The sequence below is a fragment of the Thermobia domestica genome, chromosome 5 (genome assembly GCF_964235325.1).
Source record: "Thermobia domestica chromosome 5, izTheDome1.hap1.1, whole genome shotgun sequence".
Classification (NCBI taxonomy): domain Eukaryota; kingdom Metazoa; phylum Arthropoda; class Insecta; order Zygentoma; family Lepismatidae; genus Thermobia; species Thermobia domestica.
Window position 1 is genome coordinate 163,282,154 of NC_137458.1, and position 12,145 is coordinate 163,294,298.

Sequence of the window (12,145 nt, forward strand, 5' to 3'; positions counted from 1 at the left end):
CTCCCCCGAAGCTCTGAGACCCTCCCCCCGAAGGAGACCAAAATAATACGTCTATAATATAATAATGAATAGAATAGTACCTGCAGTGCCGCCCCGGGATACTAAGTGTGCCCCAGCCCCAGAACATTGTTTCTGAAAGAAACACTGCTTATGAAGGACTTCTTTTTCTGCGAAATGTTATCTCAATTACTTCCAAAGCGGCTGACTAACATATCGAGTCCTTGTAAGAAGAAATGAATATGAAAGTACACTCGAATAGGTTAATTTTTGAGCCATTTTTCGTGGCAATTAAAACGCAACTCCTGTAGCTTTCTTAACTGCACGGGAAGACAACTAATACGTACTCACGGAACGGCAAATATTTTATGGCACCATTTTCATTCTATGAACTTTAATACATACAAAAACTTTATATTTCCAAATGAAACTATATAGCGACATTAATGGGTCATTTCAAAAGAATGGAGGGGGGTAACTGCCCCCCTTTGCCCCCCTAATCGCCGCCCATGCTATGATGTGTGGCACATTTGTGCGAAATTAATAATAATATGATTAAACTGTTTACCCACAACAAAATCCTGCTTGTTTTGCTGAAGTGGCTTTTCCTAAGTTTTATATGTTTCATCTATCCTACAGTTTTTTTCAGGCTTTTTTTAAAAATTTGTCCAAATTTATATTTCTCCTTTTACCACACAATCGTTCAATACTTGCACTATAATATTTACAATCAGTATAGCATCCTGTAACGTATTTTATTCCTAATAAAAATCATTGAACAACACAACATACAAACCCTATCTCACTGGCTTGCACGCGAACCATTGGTGCATGGGGTCCTGGGGACAATTCCGAGTGGGAGAACATTGAACGACAGTGGATCGAATTCCGCGTTAAACCTATAGGTCCACTTCTCATATAGCCTCGCCGACGAAAGAGGACGCTAAACGGCAATCAGTCAACAGTTGCAAATTTCGGCTGCATAAACAACTTATGTCTTGTGGAACTTATTAAATTTATTTTGTTAAAGCAGCTCTTTTAACAAAATTTCAGTATTAACGTGTCAGATATTTCTATTTAAGGACAAGAAAAAACATATTATTTATTTTGTAACTAAATGATAGCTCTACCCACGTAGATTATAAAAGTAGAAACAATGAAAATCGATACAATAGTGACTGACATTATTTTAACAAATATCGATTCAGATAATAGTTTGGGCTGTCACAAAACTACGAAAAGTTAAAAAATCCGATTAATTGTAACAACTTCATCAGTGGTGGACATTGGAGGAGGATGTATGCTATTAATCAGCCCATTTCATGGGCATCCAAACTCACGAACCCAACGCTCGCTAGCTCGGCATTCGCGCTCAACCGTTCTCGGGTTCAATAATTAAGCGCTACCCCGAGCGCTAATGAAATAAGTCAGCGCGAGTCCAACTGAGGGAAGTGAGCCCGAGCACGATTCCCAAAGGAATAAATGAGCAAGAGCCCAGTTGAAAAAATGAGCCCGAGTCCGAGAGAGTCCAGAGCAAAATGACCATCTATGAACCAAAGTCATTCCATCAAGTCTTTTTCCATCTGATCTACTGCATTCTGATGGTTCTCTCATTGATTGTGTTTGTTCAGATATCAGCGCTCTTGTCATTTACTGCTGAATGACGTGAGTGACTGTTTGTCTGTCTACCAACACTCTAAACATGACAGTGTAGTAGACACTTCTTATCTAAAACGTCTCCAGCACAGGGAGGGCAACAATGAGGCACACTTTCTTCTCAACGTAGCGCTATTTCTACCCGGAAACTTTCATGGGAAAAATCAAATATTATTCTTATTTGCATTATTATTTTTAATAATTATGTACGTACACACGAGAAATTGTCTACTGCAATTAATTGAAAGGAAAAATACGATTAATGTATAACCTTGCTATGATACTAACTTTTCATCTAGGGGACATGGCAGATGATATTTTAAATTTTGACTCTCTCCAAAAGAGGTCAAACAGCAAACTCCAAAACAGTTGCTTTTAAGGAAGCTTGTCCTCCTCCCTCGTGTGCCCTCGTTCTCCTGAAGGAAGCTGTCTCTAGCCATCGTGCACCCTCGCTCCCGCAGTAACACTTGGCCCTCACCCTCGTTCACCCTCGCCCTCTTCGTCGAAGCTTTTCCTCGCCCTCGCGCACCCTCACCCCCGCCATCGAAGCTTGTCCTCGCCCTCGCGCATCCTCACCCTCGCTGCCGAAACTTGTCCTCGCCCTCGCGCACCTCGCCCTCTTCGTCGAAGCTTTTCCTCGCCCTCTCGCACCCTCACCCTCGCCATCGAAGCTTGTCCTCGCCCTCGCGCACCATCGCCCTCGCTGCCGAAACTTGCCCTCGCCCTCGTGCACCCTCGCCCTCTTCGTCGAAGCTTTTCCTCGCCCTCGCGCGCCCTCACCCTCACCATCGAAGCTTGTCCTCGCCCTCGCGCACCCTTACCCTCTTCGTCGAAGCTTTTCCTCGCCCTCGCGCACCCTCACCATCGCCATCGAAGCCTGTCCTCGCCCTCGCGCACCCTCGCCCTCGCAGCCAAAACTTGTCCTCGCCCTCGCGCACCCTCACCCTCGCCCTCGCGGCCAAAACTTGTCCTTGCCCTCGCGCTCCCTCGCCCTCGCGTCACTGTGGGCGAGGGAACTTGAGGGTGAGGATGTCCTCGAGAGGGCCATCCCTCGCGAGGGTGAACATCTCTGGTCTGTGAAGTTGACCTACCCAAATTAGCTTACCCACTTTTATCTACATGAGCCGTTAGTTCCTCGTTAGTTCCCGTTAGTTCTTACAAAAGTATCGTTAGTTCCGCGATTCTAAACAAATTATACACGAAAGCCAATGGGTAGGCCAACTTCACATGTGAAGTTGGCGTACCCAACAAGCTTTCCCACATTTTCCCCGTTGAATGTGGGTAAGCTAATTTGGGTAGGCCAACTTCACAGACCTAAAGAAGATGAATACGGAGAATTTGTGCAAGAATAACGCGGAAGAAAACGTGAGAACCTTGAGAAAGCCGAGGACATGATGTTGTCCACCACAAATTCACGTGATCTATGTTCTTACAAGACATGAGCGCTTTACCAGCACGGAGCCCGTGCAGGAAGAAGAGAATTCATGTGCATTCTGCTTTAATACCTAGATTGCAGATACAGTAGATCTTTATCATACTGTGAGTAGTAATAGTTTTGTCTGCTGATGAGAAAGAATTCTCCACTTCCTAATTAATTCTTCACCAGAATCAATGGAAACGAAATATTCATACATGTAAAACTGCAACAATATTGTCTTCGAATTTACTGCTGATTAGTAAAAATATGCAGCAAAACGAAACGTCAATAACTGGTGACTTCGACGAGAACCCGCATTTGAAGCATCGTCCCAACTCGAATATTTGTACTCCTGACTGTTCCTGGACTCCACTAATTTCGTGCATTGTCGCTATGTGAGCCTCCATCGTCATGGTGGGGTTCGGGGAATTGGAAAATAACATATTAGTGTCGAATCCATAGTTTTCGGGATCGTTAAGCTGATTGGTGACGTTCCAGAGAATTTTGAGCCCAAGTTTAGCCAGGAAGGGACATGGGAGTTGGTCCAGGAAGCAAAGGCGGATCAAGAAGGTAAAAACTGGAGAGGAAACTAGAATCCAGACTATGATAGGTATATCATGATTTTATCATAAACTTTCAAACATACTGTATATAAGTACTTGGTTGTACTGTACTGTACTGTATGTACGATCAAGCATTTCTATTTTCACTTTAAGCGGTAACACAGATTTTTTCGTGTCGAAACTCCTTTTTTTTTTTTTTTTTTTTTTAAGTTGACATTACTGTATAAATTAGGAAGACAGCGGTAGAGACGTGTTACTCGATCAAGGCGGCTTATGTCAAAGTCCGAACCAATACAGTGGCGATATCATTTAACATACTTTAGGCAAAGTTGTAATAAGGTCTATTTTACATTTTATTAGTCCATTTGACGGCGTTTACAAAGGATATTGGGTTGGATACCTATTGGAATCCTTTTTATTATTATGTATGTACGTACTGATTAGATCCGCGAATAAAGAAATCTTTAGCCGCGAATATAGGAATTGGGTCGCATTTTTTAATCCGCGAATAGTGAAAATGCGAATGAAGGAAGCGCGAATAAGAAGCTTTTACTGTATACGTGATCACACATCACACATTCCTGTGCACACCTAGTTAACTCCAAATTCTTTTCGTCTTCGTGTATAATTTGCCTCGAGTGGCTGTAAGAGTTGTACTCTATAACTTTCTTGTGCTCTGCATGAATTAAAAAATGTGGTGGTGAGTATTCTCCATTCGTAGTCCTGTAGTTTTACTGAGTATGTCTCTGTGTGTCTGATTTTGTTTCAATAATGGGTGATTCTCAGCGTTACGCACGGGATATTTGTACGTAACAACTGCTTTTTAAAACAAAAAATGTATTTTAAAATAAATTAAAAAGTATGTCAAAATTAGGGGGAAATTGTTAGTGCATAATTAAATAAAATGAAACATTCAAAACAATTAATTGCAAACTTGAGTTATACCCCAAAATTAAGCGTTACGCATGGGACTCAGACGAAAAGCTTATTTGACAACCTCAATTTCATTGGACATTCTCTGCGATTTATGGCAGAATTTTCATTTTATATGCCACCCACTTACGTTCTACATTCATTCTCTTTACTATGCATTATATTATTTAAATTGGAAAATAGAATTTAATTAGCTTCACACTATGTTTTCGTTTTCGACTCACCGTTACGCATGGGACAGAAAAGTAAGCATGCAATCGTTTGGTTGTTCTAAGACTGTTATTATGCAATATCCTTACTAAAGAGATTTATATATTAAGATTTACATTTGGAATGTATAAAAAATTTGCATCCATAATTTAATTTAAATTAATTAAATTACATTCCAAAGTATCCAACTCGAACTTTGTTAGGCAACTCACTTAGCGTTATTACCGTGTCTTTGGGGCATTTGTCTGAGCGCTGATTGGTGGTGTTCAAACCACCTAATGTTGTACAACTGTTGAGTTGCTCGATCCTCTGTGCTACCTACCAAATGTTGAGTCGTTTGAACGTTGCCATTGACAGGTGAAGTGCGGAATGTAAATTGAAGGGATACAGTTGATTTTTGGTTATTTGGTACGATTGATTGTTCTTCACAGTGAAGATTTGCTTTAGTGTGAGATTTTAAATAAGTAATATGGATTCACAAGCAAGTAACTGTTTCAATTAATATTATCTGTGATGAACTGAATCGATCAACAAAAGCAATGAGTGACGCTGAAAGAACTAGAAAATATAGACTTAAACATAGGAACAAAGTGAGACTGAAAAATAAAGTGAGGATGCAGTGTTATAGGCAAGTTAAAGGATTAACTCTTTTCCTCTCACGTCCCTTTTGCGAAGCTTATTCCGCATTGTTTTGTTGTTGACTATTTAGAAGAGGAAAACACACTAAAATGTGAAGAACAAGGTTATTCACGTTAGATTGGTTCAAGAAAAACGAAAAGAATGCAGTGTAAAGAATGATATATTCATCAAGTGATGTGAGCGACATTCAGAGTACAACTTTGAAGACGATGTTCATAATGATATTCGAACCCTCCAACTATCGAGCTCAGAATGGGCAATATTAGAGCAGGTGTATTTCCCATAGTGAAATTTGATTGGGGTTCTTTCAAAAATAGGATTAAACATCGGTATGTATGTGTGTCTGAATGTGATGTAGAAAAAAATGCGGACATTATAGAGTAACAAATCTGAAATGCATGGACAACAGTTGCACAAAGTTTTGTTTTGATGAAAAGAACAGATCTTATGTCTCATTCGATCAAGTTTTAAATATACTTCAAGCACCTAATTTGCTGATCAAGATGAAAGAATATACTATAAAGTTTCAGAACCAATGGCTGTTTTTGTAAAGAACTAAAGAGTTTTGAAGCGAATCCATTTGCCCCCTACAAGACTGTCAAACCAACTTAGATACCTGCCTTTCTAATGAAAAGAAAAAATGTTATTTATCATTATAATTTGTTTTTAAGCCTCGTGGTAAAAGTTTCTATGTAACTTAACGTAGACGTTTTTTTTTTTATTATTATTATTTATGTTTAGTTTAGTTTCTCTCAGCAAGTTCATGTTTCTTTGAGTTAATATAAGAGTCTGTTGTTTATTGTTTAACCTCAATAACAATAAACAGGTATTGAAATCTTAATAACTTAATTTTATTCACTTCCTTGCATAAATCTGTAAATGTCCCGTGCGTAACGTTACGCACGGGACAACATTTCTATACCTCATGAAATAAATAAGGAGAATAATAAACAAATTTAACAAGTACCACTAACAAGCTAATAATAATTCTACTTTGGAGCAAAAGTTTCAATACTTTATCTTCTATAATTACAAAGGAAACACGAAAAATACATGTTTTCCGTTACGCACGGGACAGCAACGATTTTTGCCTACCAGAATCAAACATTAATTAAAACAAAATTATCAAATTTTTGCCAAAGGTCCACTTCATATTTTTTGCTATTGTTCAAAAAATTACAGATTTAGAATTTAGTTTAAATATTATTTGAAAATTGAAATATGTGAATAGCATTGAGCATGGTGTAGAACAGATAAAGTTTATATGGTCAAAACCTAGTAAATATATTTTACAAAACGATTTTAAATATCTCAGTATATAGTTACACTATTTCTTAATAGAAAAACATAAGCATCATAGTTTCAAATGAATTTTGAAAATTTACTGACAATGGACCACTTGCCAGAGAATCGCCCTAAAGTGAATCTAATTAAATTCTATTTTCCAATTTAAAAATATAATGCACAGTAAGGAGAATGAATGTAATAGGACATAAGTGATGGCATATAAAATGAAAATGCTGCCATAAATCGCAGAGAATGTCCAATGAAATTTACGTTGTCAAATGAGCTTTTTGTCAGAGTCCCGTGCGTAACGCTTAATTTTGGCTTATAACTCAAAATTGCAATTGTTTTGAATGTTTCATTTTATTTAACTATCCACTAATATTTTTTACCCTAACTTTGACATACTTTTTATTTTATTTGAAAGTACATTTTTGATTAAAAAAGCAGTTTTTGTGTGCGAATGTCCCGTGCGTAACGCTGAGAATCGCCCAAAGGTGTATATATTGGTGTCCTGCAGATGGGCTACTTATTGAATTGTAATCGGTTTGCCTATTCGAGATTTTATAAGCTTTAGAATGTTATTGAACGACTCGTAAATTTGTTGTTCATAACGTCGTTTAAGATGTGATATCTCGTATGTCGAATAGAGCTATCTGCGATTTTTAGTTTTTGGTATAAAGTTGATCAGAAAACAATAACCCACGATCTAGGAAATCCTCGTATGTCACAAGATATCGATTGCTGAAGAACAATCGATTATAGTGTTCGCTTGACTGTCGATTGTTGGCAATTTCAGGTGATACCTCGTATGCCACTGAGTTCAATGTATTATAGCCACAGGGGCGGATCCAGGGCTTACTTCTGGTGGGGACGGTAGGTTGTAATACTGCTATTTAGACCTACTTTTAAGAGCTCCAAACACTGGGGTGGGTTATATTTATATATATAAAATAAGAAAGTTTCCTCTTCTGGGGGGAGGGAGATCGCCCCGATCGCCTCCCCTGGATCCGCCATTGTATAGCCATATATGTTGTGATAAGAGCAGATGTGTCAGCGTGTTTTTAAAGGATAATACATCTTTTAGAAGGTCTAAAATATTATTACTGTGAATAGTTGTAAGTTTTTTTTTTCGTCTTCTAAAAACTAACAAATTGGACATACGAGGTTTCACATCCTAAATGACGATAAATGTTTTAAAGAATAAAGAGTATCATTCTGAATCGCTATCCCTTTCAATGCGCGGCACCCCGGGCTATTGCCCAGTACGCCCTATATAAAGGACCCACTGAGAAGAGGTCTAATTTGATTGGATTTTGGATGCTATATTGAGGCATTGTTAAGTAAATTTCAAGTTGATAGTTGGGAAAATAATTGTTTACTACTCATCAGTGGGGGATTGTCAGGGAAATCATATCAGTAAAATTTACACTTTTGTCACTACAAGCGCAGGAAAGAAAACTTACCGAATGCCTCGATTCTTATATACGAACATTAATATACTACCTAAGTTTTCTTACCTTCGCTTCTAGTGACAAAAGTGTAAATTTTAACATTGTGACTCCCCTCAAAAGCCGCTACTAGTACTCACTTACAAGAAAGAATCCAAACTGTTGAAGACTATCAAAACAATTCTATAGTGGTCACCATATCTTCAATGCAAATAGGGTAATTAGAATCGTATAATGTACACTCCACTTTCGTGTTAAAATTAAGGCTTCTTTGTCATAATCCTACTTGTTTCTTTATTATCAAAGGTGTAACATATCTTTCTCTTTCTGTTTTTTCAGTCAAAAATTCTTCCACCGGTATGGAGTCCCTTCCCAACTGCTCAACCTTACAACAACAATTATAACAGTAGTTTCAGCAGTTCCTATAACTACAATAACTTATCCGCTGGTGGACTCAACGGCCTCGCAAATGCCCTCAACACTGGCCTCGCAAATGGACTTACAGCCAGTGCACTCAACGATAGTATAGGTAAGTCTATTGTAAGCACGAAAGTAATATAATGTTGTAAACAAAAATACTACAGTATGGTCATTTCTAGGCTGTTCTGAGTTTGCATGAGTGTTATTGCGATCTAAAATGTGAGGTTGAGTCAATGACGGCCCGTGACTGAAACCAGAATATGACCTATGCAGAGAAAAATATACTGACCATTTTCCTGTAGGCTTCCGATGTGTGTTGTGATTGACTGCATAAGTAAGCATGGTTCAATGTATCAGGTTGTTGCAAAATTTATAAAACATGCTGTCTATATGCCTTGTCATATTAAATGTAGGTTTATGTTTCGCAGTTTCTCATTATGTACACCATAGGGTATATATCTTTTTTCTTTTTACTCCTGGGAAAATATCGAAACACAGTTTTCCGTGAAATCTGCTTCAACAAACTACAAAAGCAATTAATTAACCAAAAAAAGTTCTGTCGCTTTTTCACACATCACATTCGAACATCGATATGTACACTAAGACGTACCTGAAAGATCAAAAATAGTACCCATCAGCATCGGCGACTTTCTGCGAACGCTCTGGAAGGTCATGGATTCCATTTCAGTAGAACTTTGGTGGGCCGTGAAGCGAAGAGAGCATCAAGTGCATTTTGCATCTCTACTAGGGATTTGAACTGGTATCATCTAAGGTGATTGTCCAAGGGATGGAACTGGTGATAATCATACGGTGCAATGTCCGAGGAGTGTGGAGGATGCAATAGTGTTTCCCATATAAGGCGTAGAATGGTGAGCTGGGTCATCTTAGCCACGTGGGGTTTAGCGTTATCCTGTAACAGGAGGACCTCTTTGCGATTCAGAAGTGTTGGTTCCAGAGTTTTGAGTTGTTCTTGAATACGGCTCAACTACTGACAGTACACAGTTGCACTGAAGCTTTGGTCAGCTGTTAGCAGTTCCCGATGCACGATGCCGCAAGCTGTCTACCTGAAGGGCCCCGGGTTTCTTTCCAGCACTGCATTTAGTTTCTTTCGAACTTTTTCTCCTACATCTCCACACACACTTTGCAGTAATCTCTTTGCATCCTCTATGATTTCCATGGATTCCGGAAGAGGCCGCCCAACAGTCTCTAGCTTTTTAATGCTTGTAGGTAGCCAACCAAAATTGCTGTCTATGTATGCGATATCACACGCTACTTTTGAGTCATTAAACAGTTTCTGAGCAATGCCAACTGACACAGCAGACTCCGATGGAAATGAATGAACAACAGGCTTAATTTTTTGAAAATGTTCATTGTAGAAATGTACTGCCTGTATCCAAGTGCCCTATCGCGTTAGCACAAGCTCCGGAGGAAGTGGCACGTTTGGCAGTTGATCTATGTAAACTTGAACACGTTGTGGAGCCTTAACAAACATTTTTTTCATGGAAGAAACTAGTTAATTTACTTCGCAAAAGTTGTCTCTCACCTTTTCAGCAACACGCTGAAGAGCATGGGCCATACAGATGAAATGAATTAAGTGAGGGTAAAAAACTGTAAGTGCTCTAGCAGCTTTTAACATGTACGCTGCACTGCCTGTATAGAGAACAAGGACTTTTTCTTCCTGAACTCCTCCCGGCCACAACACTTTAAGACCATCGTGTACAGAGCGAACAATCGTGGAATGATTCGCGCGTTCCAGCAATTTACTCGCAATAAGATAGGATTTAGGGCTAGATGGAGCATCTTCACTTTCCAATCACTAAATTTGCTACATAACGTCCCAAAACGTCTGTTGTTTCGTGCACAGAAATCCAAATATATATGAACTACCTATTTCTGCCCTAATGGTATCTATAACTTCCCTATAACAAACTTCGAGATAACACTTTTGAAGAGTGGATTCGTTAGGAATTCGACGCCCGCAGTACTTCTCCAGAAAAGCACGTATTTTGGCACTTGAACTTTGTTCCAAGGAATGTTTGCTGCTATCATTGCTTCGCATAAGTCTTTGAAAAACTCACTCACTGAAGTATCTTGATGCATTTGTGTCAAGAGTACTTTTTTTTTTTTTTTTTTTGCAGTTCGCAAATTTTTATTTCTTGCATGGAGTGCACTTCGTATATGTTGTTCTGAGATTTCATTGAACATCCCAATTTTTTTTATCACACACTTGGCACAACACCACTTTACTGTCCGTAGTAAACGCATCATCGATAATTACCCACGACCGCAATTTCACGGATAAAGTTGAGGCAACCGGAGCTATTTCTAACTTCAACGATCAATACAGAACACGCGCGTATTGGAACTGCAATACTAGAGTACTTTCCTCCTGTCATTCAGTGGAACAAGCGAAGTTCTTTGGAAGCTTAGGTTACCTGCTATGATATTGCCATTGCCGTCAGCTTCTTGGAACGAACTCTTGCAGTAAATTCCTGGAAGCACACTAGCATACAGTTTTAACTTGAATTGCAGGATTTACTTTTATCTCTTTCCACGTCCGACCTCCGATAACAATCAAATAGACTTCATTTTAGGAATTTTCTGTACAGTCACCTGTCAGGCACGTGATCTGTCTTCTCCAGAGTTGAGAATAAAGGGCGCTGCTAATGTACCCGGAGGGAGGATTTTTACTTGTTTCTTCTTATATTTCTTTTGTTATCGGCGAAAATTCTGCGAAACATGGTTTGACAAATAAAAAAAAAAGAGAGATATTTCTCGTTCGGTAAAGAAACGAAAAGATAGACATGACAACATTGAAACTAGATGCAAGCCTTGCACAGTTGGAGAGTTTTTTTTTTTAATTAAAATTTCAGTAAAGGCAAAATTTTAAGACAGTTTTATGTAAAAAAAAAAAAGAAAAAAAGAAACCATAGAAATATGCAATATTGGTCAAAATATGTAAAAATATGCAACATGAAACTTGAGTTGAAGCACCCTACAGGTGTGAATCACAAACATTTAAGGATTTGACGAACCTACATATGAAGGAAAAAATATGCAATTACATACAAATCCGGACATTAGTTACAAATGATCGAAACTAGAGACGCGTTTCGAAACCTGCTCTACGCTACTCTTTTGGGGAAAAAAAGAAGAAAAAGAGAGAAAGGGGAAAAGTTATTCACATTGAAACATGTGATGAGGTAGAAAGCTTGTATTATCTGTCAGGAAAGTAAATGTACACCTATTTTTTGAGTCTGGCATTCCTGCGCTCCATCCGTGGAGAGTATGAGAATTAAATCAATCAAATATTTACTGAGGAGCAAAAAGAAAACTTTAATCTGAATAAGACATTGCAGAGGGGCACAAGCTCTGAATACGAATAGTGCATAGTGTAAATAAAGGATGACACCGAAAGAGAAAGCCAGAAACAGCTGTTAAACTTAGAAAAAAGAGTAAAAATTGTCGAAGTGGAAACATAAAACACAAATACAACAAATACGCCGACAACTAAACGTTCACCATGCCATGATCTTGGTGTAGTGGTTAAGGTGCTGGATTACAAATGCAAAGGT

General features: G+C 38.6%; 1 protein-coding gene across 1 annotated transcript in view; it reads left to right on the forward strand.

The window, feature by feature from the left end:
* Nucleotides 1-12,145, forward strand: part of LOC145686229 (zinc finger CCHC domain-containing protein 24-like) — a 148,005-nt gene that overhangs the window by 78,361 nt on the left and 57,499 nt on the right. Inside the window, exon 2 of the mRNA XM_081759309.1 lies at nucleotides 8,490-8,679. Coding sequence (XP_081615435.1) covers nucleotides 8,490-8,679 — 190 coding nt within the window. The remainder of the gene's footprint in view (nucleotides 1-8,489; nucleotides 8,680-12,145) is intronic.